We start from the raw sequence: 26,122 nt of genomic DNA on the forward strand, positions 1-26,122 counted from the left end.
ACAGTTGGTAGTGTGTAATGTCTTTTTTCCACTTTGTATACAACTTACAAGAGCGTTCATGTCTGATATTGCTCCAGACAAACGAGTTACCTAGGAAACTATTGACCAGACTGCGGTACTAATTTAACCTTTTGAGGGAAGAACAAAATCATCGTGTGTGTGTGTGTGTGTGTGTGTGTGTGTGTGTGTGTGTGTGTGATACTCTTTAATCATTCCTGTGTTCACGTTCAGAATCTGATTATATATACTCATTTCATAGCACTCGTGAAATAAGACGCAAGGGACGCTATTCTGTTAGAATAAGGCTTGCAGAGTAATTCCCCATAATTAAATCACCAGGTGGTAATCTCCTCGTGAGATTTGATCAATGCCCGGTGTCAGTGGTCATTAACCTAGATGCCCTCAACGACGATGCGATGCTAACATGACCACATGCAATGGTTGGTGTCTGATTAATTTTGAACTGTGAGTGCACTTGAAATGAAGAAGCTGCTTCACGTTTTGAGAGTCGTGATGGTTTTGAACTCTTTTGTTCGTGCACAGGACTCGTTTAGTCTCAAAACGAGCGTGGTCAATTGTTGAAATGTCAAATGCCGAGTGTTTAAAGCAGTGGGTGTCAAGTTGGAAGCCGAATTTAGCATTTTATCCGGTTGCTGTTGAGCGGCCACAGACATCGCCGTTATAACTTTCCATTTGTTTTTGACAATGGTGTAATCAGTCTTGGCTGGCTGTCTGTCTGTCTGTCTGTCTGTTTGCCTCTCAATCTCTCTCCCTCCACCGTCTACTTACTAATTGTCTGTCGCTCCCTGCCTGCCTTTAGTTTCTCTTACTCTCTATCTCCCAACCCCCTTCTCTGCCCCCCCCCCCCCCGATCTCTCTCTCTCTCTCTCTCTCTCTCTCTCTCTCTATCCATCCATCCAAAACCCTTTCTCTATCCCCTTTCTCCCTCCCTCTTTTCTCTATCTCCTAACTTTGTCTCTCTCCAGAGAAAGAGAGGGAGAGAGAGTGAGAGCGTGTGTGCGTTCGTGTGAGTATATGTTAGAGAGAAAGAGATAAAAACCGGGTGATTGTCCATAAATACAAACACACGGCATGATTGTATTACTGACCCCCCCCCCCCCCTACCCACACCCCGTTGAAATGAACCTTGTGTGTTTAATCAATAAAATGTCTTACGTCTTACGTCTCCATTTCCTCCTCCCCCCACCTTCTCACTCTCTGTCTTCAAACTACCTTCTCTACCCGTTTGTTCCTCCCGTTTCTCTCTCTCACCCCCCCCCCCCCCCCCCATTCCCCCCCACACTTTTTTCCGCTAGAGCTATTCTGTGTCTTTATGACAAATCAACAGGAGCGACAGACAGGTGAGACAAAAGAAATATAACCGTGACACTCGGAACACGCTCCCAGCTGTGGTGCATGTAAACCCGTTCTTTATCAATCAATCAATCAATCAATATGAGGCTTATATCGCGCGTATTCCGTGGGTACAGTTCTAAGCGCAGGGATTTAATTTTTTTAATTTTTTTTTTAATTTTATGCAATTTATATCGCGCACATATTCAAGGCGCAGGGATTTATTTATGCCGTGTGAGATGGATTTTTTTTTACACAATACATCACGCATTCACATCGGCCAGCAGATCGCAGCCATTTCGGCGCATATCCTACTTTCCTACTTTTCACGGCCTATTATTCCAAGTCACACGGGTATTTTTGTGGACATTTTTTTTTATCTATGCCTATACAATTTTGCCAGGAAAGACCCTTTTGTCAATCGTGGGATCTTTAACGTGCACACCCCAATGTAGTGTACACGAAGGGACCTCGGTTTTTCGTCTCATCCGAAAGACTAGCACTTGAACCCACCACCTAGGTTAGGAAAGGGGGGAGAAAATTGCTAACGCCCTGACCCAGGGTCGAACTCGCAACCTCTCGCTTCTGAGCGCAAGTGCCTTACCACTCGGCCACCCAGTCCTTTGTGTCAACACAAGAAATTCAACGTCCTTCACTCCCCGGAGAGATGGAGTGGGAATTGAATTACTCGGCTGTAGTTACCCTCAACACGTGCTGATGACAACTGACTTCCATGTTTAATTGCGTTTCACTGCCACTAACCTCCTCAGTAGTCCGCCCTCCCACCCCACCCTCCACTGAATTCTCAAGGATTGGAGTGTGCTGGCAACGGGGTTTTCCCGCCACATGGCTATGATTCAGATTGCTATCAACAGGTGCAAATGACAACTGATCATGACTTTGACAATTGTGTTATGTTATGTTATATGAAGTCTTATATCGCGCGCGTATCTCCAGACTCGGACTCAAGGCGCAGGGATCTATTTATGCCGTGCGAGATGGAATTTTTTTTACAAAATACATCACGCATTCACATCGGCCAGCAGATCGCAGCCATTTCGGCGCATATCCTACTTTTCACGGCCTATTATTCCAAGTCACACGGGTATTTTGGTGGACATTTTTATCTATGCCTATACAATTTTGCCAGGAAAGACCCTTTTGTCAATCGTGGGATCTTTAACGTGCACACCCCAATGTAGTGTACACGAAGGGACCTCGGTTTTTCGTCTCATCCGAAAGACTAGCACTTGAACCCACCACCTAGGTTAGGAAAGGGGGGGAGAAAATTGCTAACGCCCTGACCCCGGGTCGAACTCGCAACCTCTCGCTTCCGAGCGCAAGTGCGTTACCACTCGGCCACCCAGTCCTGTCAACCAGCAGATCGCAGCCATTTCGGCGCATATCCTACTTTTCACGGCCTATTATTCCAAGTCAGTCACACGGGTATTTTGGTGGACATTTTTTATCTATGCCTATACAATTTTGCCAGGAAAGACCCTTTTGTCAATCGTGGGATCTTTAACGTGCACACCCCAATGTAGTGTACACGAATTGTGTAGTTGTTGGTTTGAAAGTGCTGTCTGTGTTTCATTGTCACCCGATTCTCAAGAGAAGCATTGGAGTGTGCATGAAACGGGTTTTCCCGCTACATCGCCATGATTGCCCTCAACATGTAAAATGACAACTGACTTCTGGTCCCTGTGTTTCACTGCCACCCCTCTTCTCAAAAGATGTAGTATTGGAGTGTGCAGGAAACGGGGTTTCCCGCAACATAGCTATGGTTGCCTTCACTTCAACAGGTGAAACTGTCATCTTATCTGAATCTCTCACTTTTAGTGACAGGCAGAGGAGATCAGTCATATCAAGTTTTGCTTACTATTAAAGATACAGCCCCTCTCGCGTACACGATCATGCATGCCGCCACAAACTTGCCCAGGCTTCTACATTCAGGTCATAACAGCATTATTTTACGTCCCCTTGCCTTGGACACCTGCCAAAAATCAACTGCCTGGGTGCTCCCTGTACACAGCGATAATATTTCTGCACAAAAAAAAGGTCCACTAATTTTGCAAACAACACTCCGCCAATCGAGGCCAGGATTGTGGACCGTCTCTGTTACATACTCTCATCTTGCCTCGGAAGCGAGAGGTTGCGAGTTTGACCCTGGGTCAGGGCGTTAGCAATTTTCTCTCCCCTTTCCTAACCTATGTGGTGGGTTCAAGTGCTAATCTTTCGGATGAGACGAAAAACCGAGGTCCCTTCGTGTACACTACATTGGGGTGTGCACGTTAAAGATCCCACGATTGACTAAAGGGTCTTTCCTGGCAAAATGGTATCGGCATAGATAAACATGTCCACCAAATACCCGTGTGACTTGGAATAATAGGCCGTGAAAGGTGAATGCTCGCCCTAATAGGCTTGAGGTTTGCTGGCCGATGTGAATGCGTGATATATTGTGTAAAAAAATTCCATCTCACACGGCATACATAAATCCCTGCGCCTTGAATCCGTGGTTGAGATATGTGCGCGATATAAATTGTATAAAATAAAATTAAATAAATAAAAAATCTTCAGTGACATACTCTCATCTTCAGTGAAATACTGACACTTTCCAATTGAACTTAAAGCTTTTGGTGACCAAAAAAAAAAAGCCAATTTGATCAAGAGTTTGGTTTGAGTGGTGGGGATAGTGGGCCTGGGAAGAATAGTAAGGCTGTGGTGTCGAGCTGTTAATGCCTCCCGCGCGATCATGACCAATGCAACTTCCTGGTATGCTTTTCTAGTGTGTATGCAGCGAGGAAATATGGTTATTGGGTGCGAAGCATTGGATTTGAGAGCATTTGGCCCTTTCCAGCAGACCTCATTAATGCACGCATCCACACACGGACAGACAGACACACATGTACGCACGCACACACACACACACACAAACACACACACACACACACTCACTCTCTCTCTCCTCTCTCTCTCTCTCTCTCTCTCTCTCTCTCTCTCTCTCTCTCTCTCTCTCTCTTGTCTAAAACATTGTTAGGAAGAGGGGGGGGGGGGGGGGGGGAGGGGGGACTGAGAGACCCTCATCCAAATATTTCAGAGCCACACAGCATAAACACTATTTGCGAGAAAGAGCCTGATAATACACGAGAGCCGGGTTAGTGAGCGATGCAATCCGCACTGGGTTAAGTTTTATTGACAAGCCTCGTCAATAATTCAGCGGGAGTGAAGGCGGCACAGCAATTTGCTGATGTGTCTGTCTGTATGCTCTCCATCTAGTGCTGGCCCCCTCTCTCTCTTTCCCTGCTCTACATCCGTGAATGCCACAGCGCTACCGCTGCAATCGTATTGTCTTCCACTTTACAGCATCACAAAAGGAAAAAAATACGGAAACAAATGTACATGCATAACAAAGTGAATACTTGCATAACAGAGAGACAGAGGAATAGCTTGACAGACATGTATTTGTTACAGTAAATTCTCAAAACCCGAAAATTTGCGAAATCCCTGAAAATTTCAGTAAATTTGTGAATTTCCTGTTTCACTCAGGGATTTCACAAATTTCCTAAAAATTCTAGGAAATTTGCGAATTTCCTGATTTCAAGGGGCAGGAAATTCGCAAATTTACTGAAACACATTTGAAGGGAAATAAGTGCTTTGTTGGTTGCTTGTGAACCATTTAATCTTCTTCTTCTGCGTTCGTGGGCTGAAATTCCCACGTACACTCGTGTTTTTGCACGAGTGGAATTTTACGTGTATGACCGTTTTTTACCCCGCCATTAAGGCAGCCATACGCCGCTTTCGGAGTAAAACCATTTAATGATTCTGGTTTCCTTATAATAATGCAAGTGAAACACTCATATTTTTCTCTTTTTTCTCTCTCTCTCTCTCTCTCTTATTCTGTCATGTTTCATAAAATTGTTAACATAAAATCTAAACGAGTACATTAAAAGGTACATTGTGACACTCACATCTCTCTCCTATACTGTCATGTTTTATAGAATTGTTAACATAAAATCTGAACACAAGATAAAAACAAACCAAGCAGGGCATGTACAGCACAGACTTATGGCACGTAATATAAGCATCCTCTTGAGTTCGTGTCCCTATCATTTCTCGTTTTATTATTGTCTCATGTTTAATTGAATAAAATCGTGTTTAAACCAAGACATATGGCAATGAAAAGACGCTTAAAAATGTCTTCATGGTGCGTCTTATTTATTGGTGCAGGATTGGCTGCTATGACATCTTTAAGTTGTCCGCCAGCCAGGCCACCAGCATGTCTTTGATGTCACCATTGAATTTTGCTCTTTCAACCGATCCCTGGCTTTGTGGATGTCGCGGCTTCTCGTGAACTAATACCAATGTTGGCCAAAAATCTTTTAGTTCTGAAATGATGTTGGCTGTGAACTCAGTGCCGTTATCGCTTTAGAGAATTGCAGGAGCACCGATCACGAGAAAGATGGGCAGCTGGGCTGCAACCTCTACAGCGCGTTTGCTCCTTATAGGCCGGAGGACGCAGAACTTGGTGAGATGGTCGTGATACACCATGATCTATTTGTAACCGTAGCTTGGCATGGACTGCATGTCAACAAGATCCTCGAGATGCAAATTCTTTGCTGATGATTGGACGAACAACTACACCTTTTGTCATGGGTCTCTTTATCTTTTTCTGACACTCCTCGCATAGTGACTTGAAAAGTTCGAGCGATTTTGTACTAATGTTTGCATAATCCTTTGTGTTTCTTTGATCATTCGATCACGCCCACCATGGCCCGTCGAGATATGACAGAGACACAGACAGAAAGCCACCCAGTCAACCAGGCTAGCAGACAGACAGGCAGATAAAAATAGCGACAGTGAGATAGAGATAGAGAGACAGACAAACAGAAAGGCAGGCTGAGACAGAAAGGCAGGCTGGCAGATAGACAGCCAGAGCAAGAATGTTGGGTTGCCTATTAGCAAAATGAACCAAACGCGGACTGCACTGCGAAGTCAGACTTGGTAGTTTTCGTGATCCCAACACCACAAACTTCTTATGATTTTTTTTTAAAAACTTTCTTTCATGTGGCTGGCGTGGCGGGTTGGTGGTGTGTCGGACCCAAAAATTGAAGATGTTCGGCTCAAATCAACTTTTTATTTTTTAATTTTTTAATCTTCTAGCAGTAAATCTATCAAAATCACAACGTAAAATAAAGAAAACGGACTCTCTTTTTTCATTTTTGACTCACATGCGAAGCAAAAGTGAGTCTATGTACTCACCCGAGTCGTCCGTCCGTCCGTCCGTCCGTCCGGACGTCCGGGTCCGTCCGTCCGTCCGGAAAACTTTAACGTTGGATATTTCTTGGACACTATTCAGTCTATCAGTATCAAATTTGGCAAGATGGTGTATGATGACAAGGCCCCAAAAAACATACATAGCATCTTGACCTTGCTTCAAGGTCAAGGTCGCAGGGGCCATAAATGTTGTCTAAAAAACAGCTATTTTTCACATTTTTCACATTTTCTCTGAAGTTTTTGAGATTGAATACCTCACCTATATATGATATATAGGGCAAAGTAAACCCCATCTTTTGATACCAGTTTGGTTTACCTTGCTTCAAGGTCAAGGTCACAGGAGCTCTTCAAAGTTGGATTGTATACATATTTTGAAGTGACCTTGACCCTGAACTATGGAAGATAACTGTTTCAAACTTAAAAATTATGTGGGGCACATGTTATGCTTTCATCATGAGACACATTTGGTCACATATGATCAAGGTCAAGGTCACTTTGACCCTTATGAAATGTGACCAAAATAAGGTAGTGAACCACTAAAAGTGACCATATCTCATGGTAGAAAGAGCCAATAAGCACCATTGTACTTCCTATGTCTTGAATTAACAGCTTTGTGTTCCATGCTAGGTTTAGTTATTTGACCTTGACCCTGAAGGTCAAGGTCATGTAAAGGTCAAGGTCAAGCATGTGAGTCGTATGGGCTTTGCCCTTCTTGTTTTTTAAGAATTTTGCAAATTTGCTGAAACGTTTTTTACTGTTCAGTAAATTTGTGAAAAAATGGCATGCTTATTTCAGGAAATTCGCAAATTTCCTAGAATTTTTAGGAAATTTGTGAAATCCCTTAGTGAAATGTCCTAGTTTCGCAAATTTACTGTAACATATATATATATACGCAAACGAAGACACACAGACACGCGCGCTTGTATGCATGTACACACACGTGAGAGAGAGACAGAGACAGAAACAGAGAGACGGACAGAGAGAGAGACAGAGAGAGACAGATGGAGGGGGCGGAGGAAGAGAGAGAGTCTTTCTTTACTTTCTTTCTTTCTTTCTTTCTTTCTTTCTTTATTTGGTGTTTAACGTCGTTTTCAACCGTTCAAGGTTATATTGCGACGGAAGAGAGAGAGAGTGAGGTCATTAAAAACAAGAAATTCCTCCGAGGTAGGAAAAACACCCCCGTCCTTACCATTCTCACTGCCACCAACTGAGAAGGTTATTTCCCTTTGACCATTAATATGTCCCTCTATAAGTCCTTGTAGAATCTTAATCCACCAATAACTCCCTAACCGTGTGTTTGACTGGTCCCAATTTTTGTAAGGACCGTCTCAGGAATGTATAGAACCTGTTCACCAAGTTTGGTGACGATCGGTCCGTTCATTATTGAGATCTATATGCGAACACAAACACACAAACAAACAAACAAACACATCGACAGAATCCTATACACACCCCTATACCGGGGGTGTAAAAACGAACTGTTATCTGTTATCAAAGACACACACACACACTCACACACATACACTCACACACATACACACACACACACACACACACACACACACACACGCGGATGGGAAAAGATAATCTGTGATAAAAAGAACTGAGTCACCATCGGAATCCCTTTTGCTACCTTCTTTGTATTTGTTTGGCAAAAGATTAGGCAGCCGGAACAAGGCAATAATCAGCCAGGAATATTGCATTCTTTTGTCAATGCTTTGTTATTGATTTTAAAAGAGACAGGAGAAAGCGATAAATTGATGTTATTTTTGACGAAAGAGTTGTTGATATAATTCATTTTTACTTGCTGTTTTATTTTGGTTTTTAAGCTTTTCGAAATGTGTCCCTGTAAAATTGATTTCCAGACAACTCCATTTCCCAGAGAATTGGATTCCAATGAAACTTTATTTTTCTAGAAATGTCTTTCCAAAAATACTTTCCAGAGAATGTTATTCCTGTGAAAGTTTTCTCGGACAATGTCATTCCTTTGAAAGTTTTCCCGGACAATGTCATTCATTTGAAAGTTTTCCCGGACAATGTCATTCCTTTGAAACTTTTCTCGGACAATGTCATTCCTTTCAAACTTTTCTCGGACAATTTTATTACTGTGAAACTGATCCCCTCAGATGACCCAAAGCGGTACCCGGGACCAAACAACCAAAAACTAACTGACCCTTTTCACTGGGTAGTCCGTCCCAGCGGTGATCTCCAACCTGATTGATCACGTCAGCAACTTCTTCAGTCGCATGTTTTTATATAATGATCGATTTTCGTGTCGCAGGGGAAAAATGGATGATAGAGGAGACGCTCAGTGGGGGTTATCCCCATTAAACTGTCTGCTGCGACTTGGCCATTTGCATGCTGCAACTCTTTTCCTCAAAAGTCTTTTTTGACACCCAAGGGAAGCGACTTGCAGTATTCCCATATTTTCGTGTGTGTGTCTTTGTGTTTGCTGTGTTTCTGTTTGACATCATTTTTGTTTGTTTTCTAACGGTTGTGTGATGTTGAGTTCGACTACGCACACTGACATTAAAGGTTAGAGAAAGCCACAATTCCAATGAAGTAGAATATTCTGTGCATGGTAATATGCGGCTAGATTCTTATCTTCCAAGAAGCGGGGGGGGAAGAGACGCAGATAATTTATTCAATAGGCCATAGCCCCTTATGAAGGGGTGTGAACAAACGGTTAACATTGCATATATATTAAACTTAACAGGTGCACACAAAAAAAGTACACAATAATAATCGCACAACACATACATTACACGGCATTTAACTAAGAGGTTACAACATCTCTTAATATGAAGGCTTTAAACAGATACAGGGACACATTTCTGACAATAAATTTCTTGAGGTGATGCTAAGAGCAAGCTGAGTCGGAAAATGCTGGAGTTCTTATAATATTTAAATGGGATAAATTTGTCTCTTAATTTGTTCAAGTATTGACAACACAAAACAAAATGGACTTCATCTTCATATTTATAAAAAATCTAAATCATGTAGTGAAGTCTTCGTTGCCACGGTACAACTTTTGTGAAGTTCTGTGTAATTTTCTTAGCTAGAGAGGGCGCTTTTTACATTTAGTCAAGTTTTGACTAAATGTTTTAACATAGAGGGGGAATCGAGACGAGGGTCGTGATGTGTGTGTGTGTGTGTGTGTGTGTGTGTGTGTGTGTGTGTGTGTGTGTGTGTGTGTGTGCGTGTGTGCGTGTGTGTGTGTAGAGCGATTGAGAGTAAACTACTGGACCGATCTTTATGAAATTTGACATGAGAGTTCCTGGGTATGATATTCCCGGGGCGGACGTTTTTTTCTCATTTTTCTCATTTTTTCGATAAATGTCTTTGATGACGTCATATCCGGCTTTTTGTAAAAGTTGAGGCGGCACTGTCACACCCTCATTTTTCAATCAAATTGATTGAAATTTTGGCCAAGCAATCTTCGACGAAGGCCGGACTTCGGTATTGCATTTCAGCTTGGTGGCTTAAAAATTAATTAATGACTTTGGTCATTAAAAATCTGAAAATTGTAATTAAAATTATTTTTTTATAAAACGATCCAAATTTACGTTCATCTTATTCTTCATCATTTTCTGATTCCAAAAACATATAAATATGTTATATTCGGATTAAAAACAAGGTCTGAAAATTAAAAATATAAAAATTATTATCAAAATCAAATATCCGAAAACGATTTAAAAACAATTTCATCTTATTCTTTGTCGGTTCCTGATTCCAAAAACATATAGATATGATATGTTTGGATTAAAAACACGCTCAGAAAGTTCAAAACGAAGAGAGGTACAGAAAAGCGTGCTAAGCAGCACAGCGAAACCACTACCGCACTAAACATGTACAGGCTCGTCAGTTTCACTCCGTTTTGCACAAGCGGCGGACTACGGTCATTGTGAAAAATTGCAGTGCGTTCAGTTTCATTCTGTGAGTTCCACAGCTTGACTAAATGTAGTAATTTCGCCTTACGCGACTTGTTAAGTTTCTTTTTCTATCTTGTCCATTATGTTGCAGTAAAAATAGCCACAGACATTTCTGTTGCCTCCAGCGCTGAAATTGGAATCGCTGCTACAAGATTGATTCAGGATTAGCTGTCTAACGTTAGCTTTTTGACTTTCATTGACTTTGAAATGTTGACCTAACACCCCCCATTCCACCCCACGCAGCCTCATCCGTACCCCGTTGTCTACGTCCGCAGGACATTCATATGAAAAAGCCAGAAAACTGGCCAGCACAAGTATATATTGCTGCCAAGGACTACTGCTGGGCGGGGATATAGCTCAGTTGGTAGCGCGCTGGATTTGTATTCAGTTGGCCGCTGTCAGCGTGAGTTCGATCCCAGGTTCGGCGGAAATTTATTTCAGAGTCAACTTTGTGTGCAGACTCTCTTCGGTGTCCGAACCCTCCCCCCGTGTACACTACATTGGGTGTGCACGTTAAAGACCCCACGATTGACAAAAGGGTCTTTCCTGGCAAAATTGCTTAGGCACAGTTAATAATTGTCTACCTATACCCGTGTGACTTGGAATAATAGGCCGTGAAAGGTAAATATGCGCCGAAATGGCTGCAATCTACTGGCCGTATAAAATTTCATCTCACACGGCATCACTGCAGAGCGCCTAGAACTGTTCCCACGGAATATGCGCGATATAAGCGTCATTGATTGATTGAATATATACTTGTGCTGGCCAGTTTTCTGGCTTTTTCAAGTCGGCCAAAGCTAATTTTTCATGATGATAGGAATGGATGAGCTCTTGTTCTGAAGAAAAAAATAAGTAGAATATGAAGAAGAGGAGGGGTGTGTGTGTGTGTCTGGAATCTGTGTATTAATTGTATTTTTTTTAACCAAGGCTGACTCAATACATAAAACTAATCATGCTGGTGAATGCATTGACTCGAGGTGAAATGAGAATGTCATGCGACACGATTTGGATTCTTGTCACCAATTGTTAGGAAACGCTACCGTTGCTGAGCTTTGGTTCAGTTTTGTGTGTTGCATGTAGTTGACTTATTTGTACTTTGTGGGAAAGTACCGATATTATATTTTGTAAACACAATATTTATGTTTGCACGAGAATGCAGGTGAACTTTCTAGTCCTGTCAAAACAAGTTGTTTACCACGTTGTTTTGAGTAGTTCGTGGCGTTCGTTCGGATTAAGTGCGTCGGCGCTTTTGATGTACGTCACAGAGAACGTCACTGTTCTAGTCCATAGACGGCTCGTATAATGTAGTTGTATCATGTTCGGTCTGGAATATTCTCGAGATTGAGTATTTACTATATATGCCAGCGCGATTTGAATGTTAAAAAGCTTCTACTTTGAGTTCTGCTACGATGTGCAGTTGTATGTATGGAATGCTAAATAAATCCTCGAACTCAATTTGACGAGTTGTTTTCTGCTGCTGCGAAGACGGGCGACGTAGAATAAAAGAACACAACTATACGACATTTGAGAACTTGTGGCAATCTCAAGTGTCGTGTAACACCAATATTAAGCCATTTAAGGTCTGTGGCCGCCAGTAAGCTTTTTTCTGGCTCGTTTCTTCTGCCTTACTTTCACGTCGCTGCAAAAAAAGTCTCGCCATTTAATGAGAAACGACACCGACTGAACTAATCGATAAGTCTCTTCTTCACCTTTTCTTTCAACATGAAATCTCTGACGTCAAAAACGAAACATTGTTCGAAAAGACGTCATACTGCGAATGATGGCTTCAAGTAAATATTGTGTCACTTGTTCTGCGTGTCACGTCTCTTGAGGAACTGGAAAGTAATTTCGAGAACAAATTTTGTCTCATTGACTTCGTCATTTGAGCAGTAGAAAATTACTCGAAAGGTCACCGCCAGGCTGTGTATGTATGGGAATCGTATATCATCAACACACACACGAAGAGAGAGCTCGACGAGAGAGACAGACAGAGAGACAGAGACAGACATTCAGAGACAGAGGAGGTGACAGAGAGCAAGTTCTTTCTCCCACTTGCGCATATAAAGAACGGAATCCGTAGAAATGGACATGTTTGGTGTCAGGCAGCAGAAATGAAGAGAAGAGCGAACCCAAAGGGGTGAAACGCGAGCTGTGAAATATTGCCCAAGAAATAATAAAAAATAAAGAAAAAAGATGGAGTGATATGTTACAAATGATAGGAGAGAATCCTTTTATTTGCTGTGAGATGAAATGGGGGAGGGGGGGGGGGGGGGGGGGGGTGTGGTGTGGTGTGGTGTGAAGAGCAAGAGCCGGAGGGTGATATACGCGGAATAGTGGCATCTCCTGGCCACTTTAAGATGCTAACCCATTTAGCCCACTGGCTGGGGGTCACTGATAGGGGAAATCTATAACACATCTACGCTCGCGTTATTATAGGGGTAGTTTTTGCCGGTCTGGTAGTCACCGGAGGGATGGTGTGTGTGTGTGTGTGTGTGTGTATTTGTTTTCTGTGCGAGTTTGCTGTGTTTGTGGGAGGGGGGGATTCCGTCTGTCTGCCGTCCGTGTGTGTGCTTGTACCTACATGTTTGTTCAAACTGTTGGGTGTGTGTGTGTGTGTGTGTGCGTGCCTGTGCATGCGTGCGCGCATGTGCGTTTGCGTGTGTGCGTCTGAGCGTGCGCGCGCTTGACTGCCTCTCTGTATCAAGTGTATGTATAGGTTCTGTCGACCTGGCTTTGTGTCAATGCCAATGTACGTCTGTGTCTATTTTCATCAGCTTCTCTCACTATGTCTCAAAAGAAAACTTTTTTCTCTGGCAATTCAAGTTGTAATTGAACACCAGACGTTGCCGAGGAAGGCATTTTTCCAAACGTTCAGTCACGTTCTCCCAGTGCTTTGGAGAAAAAGCCGAGGGAATGTTGATTAGATTATTCGTCTTTCTCCCTAACGGCGAGCAACGCAATCTAATTCCGTGAAAAGAATATCGTGTGTCTTGTTTTGTCTGTGAAGGGTTTGGATGTCTTGTCTCTGGTTCTGTCTGTGGAAGGGTTTGGATGTCTTGTTTCTGGTTCTATCTGTGGAAGGGTTTGGATGTCTTGTTTCTGGTTCTGTCTGTGGAAGGGTTTGGATGTCTTGTTTCTTGTTTTGTCTGTGAATACTTAGGTTGCCTAGTCTCTGGTTCTTTTCTCTGAATGCTTATGATGTCTTGTCTCTGGTTCTGTCTGTGAAGGGTTTTATCCTTGTTTTATCTAAGAAAACCAAGGATGTCTTGTCTCTTGTGTAGTCTGTAAAGACGTAGGATATCTTGTCTCTTTTAGTTGCCTGTAAAGACGTAGGATGTTTTGTCTCTTTTGTTGTCTTTGAAGACGTAGGATGTCTTGTCTTTTTAGTTGCCTGTAAAGACGTAGGATGTCTTGTCTCTTTAGTTGCCTGTAAAGACGTAGGATGTCTTGTCTCTTTAGTTGTCTTTGAAGACGTAGGATGTCTTGTCTCTTTACTTGCCTGTAAAGACGTAGGATGTCTTGTCTCTTTTGTTGTCTTTGAAGACGTAGGATGTCTTGTCTCTTTAGTTGCCTGTAAAGACGTAGGATGTCTTGTCTCTTTTGTTGTCTTTGAAGACGTAGGATGTCTTGTCTCTTTACTTGCCTGTAAAGACGTAGGATGTCTTGTCTCTTTAGTTGTCTGTAAAGACGTAGGATGTCTTGTCTCTTTAGTTGTCTGTAAAGACGTAGGATGTCTTGTCTCTTTTGTCGTCTTTGAAGACGTAGGATGTCTTGTATCTTTTGTTGCCTGTAAAGACGTAGGATGTCTTGTCTCTTTTGTTTTCTTTGAAGGTGTAGGATACCTTGTCTCTTTTGTTGTCTTTGAAGACGTAGGATGTCTTGTATCTTTTGTTGCCTGTAAAGACGTAGGATGTCTTGTCTCTTTTGTTGTCTTTAAAGACGTAGGATGTCTTGTCTCTTTTGTTGTCTTTGAAGACGTAGGATATCTGGTCTCTTTTGTTGTCTTTGAAGACGTAGGATGTCTTGTCTCTTTTGTTGTCTTTGAAGACGTAGGATGTCTTGTCTCTTTTGTTATATTTAGTCAAGTTTTGACTAAATATTTTAACATCGAGGGGGAATCGAAACGAGGGTCGTGGTGTATGTGTGTGCGTGTGTGCGTGCGTGTAGAGCGATTCAGACCAAACTACTGGACCGATCTTTATGAAATTTGACATGAGAGTTCCTGGGTATGATATCCCCGAGTGATTTTTTCATTTTTTTGATAAATGTCTTTGATGACGTCATATCCGGCTTTTCGTGAAAGTTGAGGCGGCACTGTCACGCCCTCATTTTTCAACCAAATTGGTTGAAATTTTGGTCAAGTAATCTTCGACGAAGCCCGGACTTCGGTATTGCATTTCAGCTTGGTGGCTTAAAAATTAATTAATGACTTTGGTCATTAAAAATCTGAAAATTGTAAAAAAAAATAAAAATTTATAAAACGATCCAAATTTACGTTTATCTTATTCTCCATCATTTGCTGATTCCAAAAACATATAAATATGTTATATTCGGATTAAAAACAAGCTCTGAAAATTAAATATATAAAAATTATTATCAAAATTAAATTGTCCAAATCAATTTAAAAACACTTTCATCTTATTCCTTGTCGGTTCCTGATTCCAAAAACATATATAAACACGCTCAGAAAGTTAAAACAAAGAGAGGTACAGAAAAGCGTGCTATCCTTCTTAGCGCAACTACTACCCCGCTCTTCTTGTCAATTTCACTGCCTTTGCCATGAGCGGTGGACTGACGATGCTACGAGTATACGGTCTTGCTGAAAAATGGCATTGCGTTCAGTTTCATTCTGTGAGTTCGACAGCTACTTGACTAAATATTGTATTTTCGCCTTACGCGACTTGTTGTCTTTGAAGACGTAGGATGTCTTGTCTCTTTAGTTGTCTTTGAAGGTGTAGGATGTCTTGTCTCTTTAATTGCCTGTAAAGACGTAGGATGTCTTGTCTCTTGACGAGTTATAGGAGGAGGGAGCATAGGAACGGAGTGGTGTTGTTTCTGTAATTGAACGTATTATCTGTGCTAACCGCTTGTGGCGGCCTAACGGCACAGAGAATGTGACCCCATCATCCAAATCGGAAGATCGCGTGTACGATTCCAGTCACCCCGCTAAATGGGCAGCCGTACTCCGCCTTCGGGTGATGTCAAAGTAAAGCATCTCGGTAAAGGGATGTCCAGGGCTGCTTTGCGAGGAGGTAAAAAGAAGTGCAGGGCCATGTCTATAGCATAAGGATCCCTGCGGATCATACATGATCGGTCATTCCTACGAATAACACAACAACTGCTTACTTTTGACGAACAGCTCTGCTCAAACCAATAACTCGGCAGGGCGATGCCACTGGACACAGCAAAGTGGTCAGTGGTACATCAGTGTTTTAACGATGGTAGGGACATTGGCGAAGGATCAGGGGAACGGGGTGGGGGGGATGGCTTGAAAACTCGAAAACTGTAATGCAGAGACAGAGGAGAGAGAGAAACTCGAAAACTGTAATGCAGAGAGAGAGATATCGAAAACTTGAACGCAGGGAGAGAGAGAGAGGGGGTGGGGGGAGGGGGCGTTGTTGAGTCGTCGTCCTCGTGGTAGAAATGATTTAATACAGAAGTATATTTAAGAATGAGAGGAGAAACCGTCGATGACTGGCACTGTTGGTAGAAATACATCTACATCTAATACAAGTATTGGATATAATATAGAAGCAGCCTACACTTGCAACAGTATTGATGCGAAATCATCAGACGGATCGAACGAATAATAGATAGAAAGATGTGAAGCCCATCAGCGCTATCAGCTGACATTGTTGGTGTCTTCGTCAAATGTCATGCCAGAAAGCAGAATAGGAAAACAATTGCGATATTGAGCTCTGTCGAGAAATGTGAAGGTTTGTGGAGGTCTTGTGTTCTGGAGGCGTTGTTTTACGGTGAAATTAGCTTTGTTTTCTGTTGCTTTGGTGTGTGTGTGTGTGTGTGTGTGTGTGTGTATTGGTTGAAGAGCTGGACGTTTGCGTGGCATTGACGCAGACGACAGACATTGTCAGCAGGACACACGGGATGTTGCTAGGATTTTTCTGTGGCAAATTTGCCGATATGGTCACGAAACTTTCGGCAATTTAACTCACCTTTCTCCCGCCCTGAACAAGTTCGGCAATGCCGGCAAAGGTTTTGGCGATTTGAAATGCGTTTTTTGTTTCGCCGAAAGCCAACGCCAAACAACATTCCTCAGGACATGTGTTGATTCGTCACCTGTGCAAATTGAATTTTCTTGTCTAATGTTAAAAGATCTACAGCAATAGGTGCCTAAACCCCCTTTCCCTCTCCTGCCCTCACCCAATCCCCCCCCCCTCCCCCACCCACCACAAGTCAGTGATCGAAGAGGAAGCACCTGGACAACTGTACTTCTTCACTTTCCCTCCTAATTTGAGTGGACTACTGGATACAGTTACAGTGTTGCTACTTGGTGTTGCCATTGAGTGGACTACTGGATAGTTACAGTGTTGCTACTTGGTGTTGCCATTGAGTGGACTACTGGATACAGTTACAGTGTTGCTACTTGGTGTTGCCATTGAGTGGACTACTGGATACAGTTACAGTGTTGCTACTTGGTGTTGCTATTGAGTGGACTACTGGATACAGTTACAGTGTTGCTACTTGGTGTTGCTATTGAGTGCCGAACAAAGTGAGAATGCCGCGAGACATTGACCGAGGTACAGAACACCAATTTCGGTCCACAGTCGTAGTTTTTTTTGTAGGAACATTACTTCTTTAACATGAAACCCGACATCAGCTGTCTGAAACACGAACCTCCGTACGAGTCCCAGTCTGTTATTCTCAGAAGAAAACTAAGCTAATATTTATATTTCTTTGTCTGTGTGTTGTAGAGATAATTCTCCCTGGTCGCAGCCTTTCTTTCCTAATAGAAAACTATTTGACCGTCTATTTTCTCTCTATCTGTGTGTTGCAGAGCTAACAGATAATTCTCCCTCAGTAGCAGCCTTTTTTTCCTAATAGAAAACCACGGACCTGGTTCTTGTATGTCCGTGTGAAAAACTATCTGACCGTCTTGTTTCTCTGTGTTGCAGAGATGCATGGATCTCCTCAGTCTTTCTTTACCAATAGAAAACTATTTGACCGTCTTGTTTCTCTGTCTGTGTGTCGCAGAGATGGATATTCGCAGTCTATCTTTCCCAATAGAAAACTATCTGATCGTCTTGTTTCTCTATCTGTGTGTCCCAGAGATAGATCTCAATAGAAAACTATCTGACCGTCTTGTTTCTCTGTCTGTGTGTTGCAGAGATGGATCTCTTCAGTCTATCTTTCCCAATAGAAAACTATCTGATCGTCTGGTTTCTGTGTGTGTGTGTGTGTGTTGCAGAGATATATCTCCATAGAAAACGATCTGACCGTCTTGTTTCTCTATGTGTGTGTTGCAGAGATGGATATCCTCAGTCTATCTTTCCCAATAGAAAACTATCTAACCGTCTTGTTTCTGTGTGTGTGTTGCAGAGATACATCTCCATAAAAAACCGATCTAACCGTCTTGTTTCTCTCTTTGTGTGTTGCAGAGATGGATCTCCTCAGTCTTTCTTTCCCAATAGAACACTATCTAACCGTCTTGTTTCTCTCTTTGTGTGTGTTGCAGAGATGGACGGCTGCGTGAGGGTGACCAGCTGCTGGCCATAGACGGTCAGCCCCTGGACATTTCGCACCAGGAGGCCATCCACATCCTGCAGGGCGCCCAAGGCCCGGTGCACATCGTGGTGGCTCGGGGTCCAGTGTCTAAGGCCCCTGGGTCCGGCTCACAGCACAGCCCCACCAGCCCCACCACCAGCTCTGGGGGTGGCGGGTTCGAATCCCAGACAGGGGCGGCGGGAGGGGAGCAGGCGGTGGTGGACCCTGTGAGTGACGTGGTGCTAGAGGAAGGTGGTCAGGGCCTCGAGGACAAGGCGGACATGGTGGTCAGTATCTATGCACATTATATGCAAATATGCAAATTACCGCTGTTTGGATTGGTTGATGGCTGTGTTTTACCTTATGCCAACTCTTACCGCAGTGTGTCCATGGTTTCATGGTGGTCGGCATATGCCCATTTCCGCTGTAACATCAGTTTGTCTGTCTTTAAGTCTGTGTGTCGTGGTTGAAAACGACGTTAAACACCAAATAAAGAAAGAAAGAAAGAAAGTCTGTGTGTATGTCTGTCCACACGTCAGTGTGAATTTCAGCGCTTCATTCGTTGTCATTGGTAATATTTATACATAGCGGTTGCCTATCTTTCCACGCCTCTATTATTTTGTTTGTCTGTCTGTCTGTCTGTGGTGGCGTACACAGTAGGCCTACACAACCACAGTCCAGGAGCACAGTGTTATTTTGTTCAAACAGTCAAACTTCTATGATCTCTGCGCCCAGATCGATTGCATTGGAATATTAGTACTTCAGATCACAATAATCTGCTGTGGAATATCAGTACTTCAGATCAAAATAGTCTGCAGATCACAATAGTCTGCTGTGGAATATCAGTACTTCAGATCACAATAGTCTGCTGTGGAATGTCAGTAGTTCAGATTACAAAAGTCTGCTGTGGAATATCAGCACTTCAGATCACAATAGTCTGCTGTGGAATGTCAGTAGTTCAGATAACAATAGTCTGCTGTGGAATATCAGCACTTCAGATCACAATAGTCTGCTGTTGGATATCATTATGTCAGATCAAAATAGTCTGCAGATCACAATAGTCTGCTGTGGAATATCAGTACTTCAGATCAAAATAGTCTGCAGATCACAATAGTCTGCTGTGGAATATCAGTACTTCACATCACAATAGTCGTTGTGGAATATCAGTACTTCACATCACAATGGTCTGCTGGAATTTCAGTACTCCAGATCACAATGTTCTGGATCAGTAAAACATTTAAGAAAAAAAAAAGAGACGCATAATTTAAGTGGCCGCGTTGTCGGTAGAACCTCATCTACTTGAAGGTACGCAGACACCCGCGTAAATGGTTATGCAATCAAAGGGGTCTGAGTATGTCAAAACAAAATGATGTAAGCTGTACAAATATGACAAGTGTTCAGCTACAAGTAGCACGTGCATTGAGTTTTACCTAGATCACCTGTTGTCTGAAAAACGCATGAGCGTTGCTATCTGGCTTTGCTTCATTTTTTGAGTCACTTGAGAAAAAGTGACTATGTAATCGGTCAGTGTTAGTCTGTCCGGCCGGCCGGCCGGCCGGCCGTCCGTAGACACCACCTTAACGTTGGACTTTTCTCGGAAACTATCAAAGCGATCGGGCTCATATTTTGTTTAGTCGTGACCTCCAATGACCTCTACACTTTAACGATGGTTTCGTTGACCTTTGACCTTTTTCAAGGTCACAGGTCAGCGTCAAAGGAAAAATTAGACATTTTATATCTTTTCTCGGAAACTATCAAAGCGATCGGGCTCATATTTTGTTTAGTCGTGACCTCCAATGACCTCTACACTTTAACGATGGTTTTGTTGACCTTTGACCTTTTTCAAGGTCACAGGTCAGCGTCAAAGGAAAAATTAGACATTTTATATCTTTGACAAAGTTCATCGGATGTGATTGAAACTTTGTAGGATTATTCTTTACATCAAAGTATTTACATCTGTAGCCTTTTACGAACGTTATCAGAAAAACAAGGGAGATAACTAGCCTTTTCTGTTCGGCAACACACAACTTAACGTTGGGCTTTTCTCGGAAACTATAAAAGTGACCGGGCTCAAATTTTATGTGAACGTGACTCATTGTGTTGTGAATAGCAATTTCTTCCTGTCCATCTGATGCCTCATATAATATTCAGAACTGCGAAAGTGACTCGATCGAGCGTTTGCTCTTCTTGTTTTTTGAGGGGGGGGGGGGGGGGGGGGGTTGTCTTTTCTTCCTGGTTTCACTTCAACTTCAGTTTTATTGGAAATGGAAGATTTGCACCACGGCTGCTGCAAAAGGGGGTTAGTGTTACATTCACAAACATCTGAAGAATTTTAAGTGAATGTGAGGCTGGAAACCGATCGTCAGGTTGTCGAAACAGGTGCGTGCTGTTTCACTTTGTGATGCGGGATATTCTCTTCGTTCCTTGAGGATCCTTTAAAGTCACGTTATTTCCCGTGTAAACTATCGTGGAAATCACTGCACACATGTTGAGGCTTTTACAAGGAATAAGAGCATCTTTATACTTAAAGGCGCACTCCTTCCGTCTCCAATCTGACCAGGCTTGTAAATATATGATATGACCATCCCTCCAATTGATCACATACGAGCCCGGTAGCTCAGTTGGTAGAGCACTGGACTTGTGATCGGAAGGTCGCAGGATCGAATTCGGGCCGGGACGGACACGGGTCAACTTTATGTGCAGACCCAGAGACGGAAGCCATGTCCCACCCCCGTGTCATCACAATGGCACGTAAAAGAACTTGGTCATTCTGCCATAAGTGCAGGTGGCTGAATACACCTAAACACGCAGACACCTGGGTAGCGCGACTTCGTTGCTGCTAGCTTTCCACTGGGAGGAAGCGACCCGAATTTCCCAGCGATGGGACAATAAAGTTATGAAAATGAAAAAGAAAAAAAATGAAAAAATGAACAACTCTGCGTGATAGGAATTGTTTTGTGAATTAATTTCGTAAAAGACACTAGTTGCATTATGGAAAAGAAATATTCATTAGAACATTCCAACTCATCACAGGTAGCAGTCAGAGTGTTGATTTTGGTTATGTGACCAAGTGGAGAGATGGTCTTATTCCACGTAAAAGCCTGGGCAGAGCAGAGGTGGTTTGCATAGCGGTTTAACACGGGGAAAGAAAGTGTTTTTAATCGGGTTTCTGGTTTAAGCGTGTTTTATTCAATTTCTCATACACACGTTTCAAACAATAACAACATTAAGAACGTTAACAAGCAGATTGCTTATGGACACGTTAATTCCACGTAAAAGCCTGGGCAGAGCAGAGGTGGTTTGCATAGCGGTTTAACACGGGGAAAGAAAGTGTTTTTAATCGGGTTTCTCGTTCATCGAGATTGGTTTTGCTTGGCAAACTGCAGGTGGAAAGTCATTGACCTCAGCAAAGATAGAAGCCAGCGGTAACACGAAGATGAGGCGGGCACTTAGGATCCCTTGCATCCGTTGCTTGTTGTGGCGGTGTCGCCCTGTTTGTGTACACTTCACTTTTGTCAGCTAATCTGAGAAAGCGGCAGCACTTCACACTTACACTGCCTAACGCTGCTTTCAGACGTGAGAGTTTGGCAGCACCATGCAGCCACAGGCAAAAAAAAAGAGTTACCTTTTGCTGTGTTTGTGAACACCAGGCCCTGTTTATTTACACACAGGGAGACAGCGCGCAAAGCACATGCCTTTAGCATGCATTGGCGCATTTTCTAGCCCCACACGCAATTACGAGTGCAAAACGAAAGAGAGGGGAATTTATCTCTAAAAAGCACACCGCAGTGCCATTTTCTGCGGAAAAGGGAAAAGAAGAAGACGAAAAATAAAGCCAACTGGATTTTTGCAAGGCTATGTGTCTTTTTTTCCCCTTCTTCTTTTGTGCGTGTCTTTTTTTTTCCCAAGGGAGAAAATCGAGTACGTGCGAATGGAACGATAACTCTGTCTAGACCTGCTTGTGCGTCCATCCTGTGGGGTGGTTGCCAAGGGCAGTGAATTCTTTGACTTCTGTGGTCAGACGACTCGGAGAAGTGAGACCGTGTAGTTTGCTGCCAGCAATGAATAAATCAGCGCTGAAGTTGTTGGTACCGATTCCACCTAGTCTTTATGGCTGTGTGTACATCTCGGTGGTGTCCCCTACTAGCCCTGGCTTCTTGCCCTTTGTTTTCGATGAAGCAATGACAGCATGGACGATAACTAGGGGTGAACGGGTACAGTCTGTCTGGTCTCGATCTCGTTTTGGGGCCTGTGCAAGCCTGGCAATGTTATCACCACCAAGATTATAATATTAACACTAGCCACCACCACCACCACCACGATCATGATGATCATCATCATCGTCGTCAGCATCGTCTTCCTTTTCTTCTGTTGACTTTTGTGGAGATTCGATCATTCTGATTTCGAGTTCTGTTCTGTTCAGAAGGATTTGTGAATATGCATTGTTTGTTGGTACAATATGCCCAAACAATAGAATATTGCGTGCTTGTCTTCTGTTTCTTTTCGCCCTTTTCTATGTCCTTCCTGTCATGCTGTGGTTCAGTTGAGTTGTCATGAGCGGTAAAGATGAAGAAATGTGCCGGACGGGTTTTGTGTATATGCCGAGGTGTTTGTGTGAGCATTGTACCTAACAATAGAATAAAAAAAATTTTTTTTTAGAAATATTAAGACTTTTTTTTGGATTTTTTTTCAATAGAATATTGCGTTATTTTCTCTTCTCCTCTTCCTCTTACTTCTTCTGATGCCGGCTGTTATGTTGGAAACCTGATGAGCGGCGGAGAGAGGAACAAATGTGCTGGGAGGATTTTGCTGATATGCCGTGCATTGGGCCAAATTACATATTGCGTTCTTGTCCTCTTCTTTCCTCCTATTTCTTCTTCTGATGCCTCTGGAGGTCTTTTGGGCGGACAGATACAAAAAAATGTGCTGGAAAGATTTTGTGAATATGTCGAATTGTTTGTGTGTGCATTGGGCATATTGCGCTCTTGTCTCCTCCTCCTCGTCCTCCTCTTCCTCCTCCTCTTCCTTCTCTTCTTTCCCCTCCTCCTCCTCTTCCTCCTCTTCTCCCTCCTCTTCCTCCTCCACCTCTTCCTCCTCTTACTTCTGTTGTAATGTTGGAGGCCTGAGGAACAACAGAGATGAAGAAATGTGCCGGAAAGGTTTTGTGAAGGCCGATTTATTTGTGGGTACATTGCGCATATTGCATTCCTGTCTTCTTCGTTTCCCTCTTACTTCTTCTGATGCCTGCTGTCATATTGGAGGCCCCATGAGCGACACAGATATGAGGAAATGTGCCGAAAGGGTTTTGTGTATGTCGACTTGTTTGTGAGTATATTTTACCCAAACCAGAGCATACTTGTCTTTTTCTTCTTGTTGTTTGTTGGTATAGTGTGCATATTGCGTTCCTGTCTTCTGCTTTCCCCAATTACTTCTTGAAGTTCTTCTGATGCCTGCTGCAATGAAGGAGGTCTGATGAACGACAGAAATGTGCGGGGAAGGTTTTGTGTATGCCGACTTATTTGTGGGTAAATTGTGCATATTGTTTTCCTGTCTTTTTCTTTCCCCCCTTACTTTTTTCTGATGCCTGCTGTAATGTTGGAGGCCTGATGAGCGATAGCGAGACGAAGAAATGTGCCGGAAAGATTTTGTGTTCGCCGACTTATTTTGGAGTATATTTTGCCCAAACAAGACCATATTGAGTACTTGTCTTCTTCTTTGTGGGTACATTCGCGTCATTGTGCATATTGCGTTCCTGTCTTGTAAGTTCTTCGTTTCCCTCTGACTAATTCTGATGCCTGCTGTAAAATGTCGGAAGCCTGATAAGCGACAGAAATGTGCCGGAAGGGTTTTGACAGCAAACAAGGGTGGTGGTGGAACGCCCGGATGTCTGTGGCAGCGTGCTGTGTGTGTCGTCTGTCACTGTAGTCGCGTCCCCTGTTAACGCGGGGTGGCGTTTCAATCGATGCGTTTTGCTTGTCCCTCGCAGCCTGCCCCTCCTTCCTTACTTCACGCCGTCATTGATTGGACAGAACGGGTGTAGATGAGTTTACTACTAGGCCTACCAATCTTTTTCATTGTCTTCTTTTTTTTTCTTCTTACTTTCTATCTTGCTTTCTTTCTTTCTTGCTTTCTTCTTCCTGCCTTCCGTCCTTCCTTTCTTCTTTCTTTCTTCCTCCCTTCCTTCTTTTTCAGTTTCTTTATTTCTTCCTTTCTCCCTCCTTTTGTTCCTTTCGTCCTTCTTTCCTTTCTTTCTTTTTGTGGATGAGTTTTTCCACATACACACGAGTTACCCTTGCCCTCAGTCTGCAAAACAGATTAATTACTAAGACTGTATATGGGGGTAAAGAAAGTTCGAACGTTTTGAATGATGTTTTTATGATTTTTGAACGTCTGAAACCCTGATGACCTCTTTGGAGTCATCCCAGAGCCATCGCACACTTGGTTTAAAAAAACAACCCCTGCACACCCCAAAACACATCAAAATTATGAATCATAAATCTTGCAAGATACAGGCATCGGAATCTGGTTTAAATTCCAACCTCGTATGGGAAGTTAAAAATCGTGTGGGAAATGGAATTGTTATATAGTGCTAGCGAGAATGTTGTTGTCCTAATAGCGAAGAAGAGCGTGTTGCGTGAGCTTTCCTGGCTGTAATCGTGAACGGGTTCCTGTCACAGAAGATCCGTTATTTCGGTTTCCCCTTGTTGTTCGTGAGCCAACCTAGACAGACTGATCCCGCTGTATGCGGCAGTAGAGACGAGATGATGGGTGTGCGTGTGGCTGCCGGGGGGGGGGAGATGTGGAAGCCCCCCCCCCCCCTTCTTTCCTCCTCTTGCTTTTCTCGATCAATGGAAGCTGATGGAAATTGGAACTGACTGGGTTAGAGGTGACCTGCCGTTTTCGAGCGACTGGGAAAAGTTATAGTTGCGTCCCTTGGTAGCTAACAATTTGGTTGTGGCGGTTGGGTGGCCTCCCTTGACCTCTGATGAATATGTTTTGGAATCTTTGACATTTTACCCTTTTGACGCAGCGGTTTTGGATTTCGGTTGATTGGTTGCTTTTTGATTCGGCTGAGAAGGGAAAGGTGAGGGGACCTCTTCTTGAAGCGCAAACATTTCCAGTTGATTATGGTGAAGAAAAAAAGTAGGAGTCTTTCAGCCTTTTCTCCTCAGTATTGAGCCAGTGGTTCAACATTCCTCGTTTACCCTTAAACATCAAACTGCCCTGAAAGAATCCCTTACCTTTGCGGAAGCGGCGAATGACAGAGCAAGAACATGTAGAAGTGTGTTGCTGGTGTTGATAATATAAGGCACACTCCTCGTGAAAACAGGTCGGCTCACTGTCTCAGACCTGGCCAGGCTTTTATGTTGGATAAGACCATCCCTCCACTTGGACTCATACCATAAATCAATACACTGACTGCTAGCTGTGGTGGGTTGGATTTTTTCATGAATTGATTGATTAAAATGCCACCAGTGGATGTTATGAAATTAATTCATCAAGAAATGCCAACTGTGCGCAGACAGCACCAATTTTGCTAATGTTTGGTATGTGACCAAGTGAAGATCTGAGATGGTGAGCGGACCTGTTTTCACGAGAAGGAATGCGTCTTTAAACAAATACAGTAGTTGTTTCAGCACATCTTTTTGTATTCCGTAGAGTAAGGAATTATTGATTCCAAGGGTAAAAATAAAGGAGCAGTCCTAACAATAGAAAAAAAACCACAAGTTAACAACATGAAGAAAAAAAACATAGAAAAGAAAATGACCAGAAAACTTAGAAGGAGGGCAAAAGAGTCCAGAACGCGCAAGGAATGCAGTGTTTTTGAATGCTGCAAAACC

General features: G+C 43.0%; 1 protein-coding gene across 6 annotated transcripts in view; it reads left to right on the plus strand.

Moving 5' to 3' along the window:
- The window catches only part of LOC138967380 (multiple PDZ domain protein-like), a 241,326-nt gene that overhangs the window by 41,789 nt on the left and 173,415 nt on the right, over positions 1 to 26,122 (plus strand). For all 6 annotated transcript variants that reach the window (XM_070339916.1, XM_070339919.1, XM_070339917.1 and 3 more), the window contains exon 6: positions 18,253 to 18,568. In XM_070339916.1, coding sequence (XP_070196017.1) covers positions 18,253 to 18,568 — 316 coding nt within the window. The remainder of the gene's footprint in view (positions 1 to 18,252; positions 18,569 to 26,122) is intronic.

Source organism: Littorina saxatilis, linkage group LG5 (assembly GCF_037325665.1).
Source record: "Littorina saxatilis isolate snail1 linkage group LG5, US_GU_Lsax_2.0, whole genome shotgun sequence".
In the NCBI taxonomy this organism is placed as follows: domain Eukaryota; kingdom Metazoa; phylum Mollusca; class Gastropoda; order Littorinimorpha; family Littorinidae; genus Littorina; species Littorina saxatilis.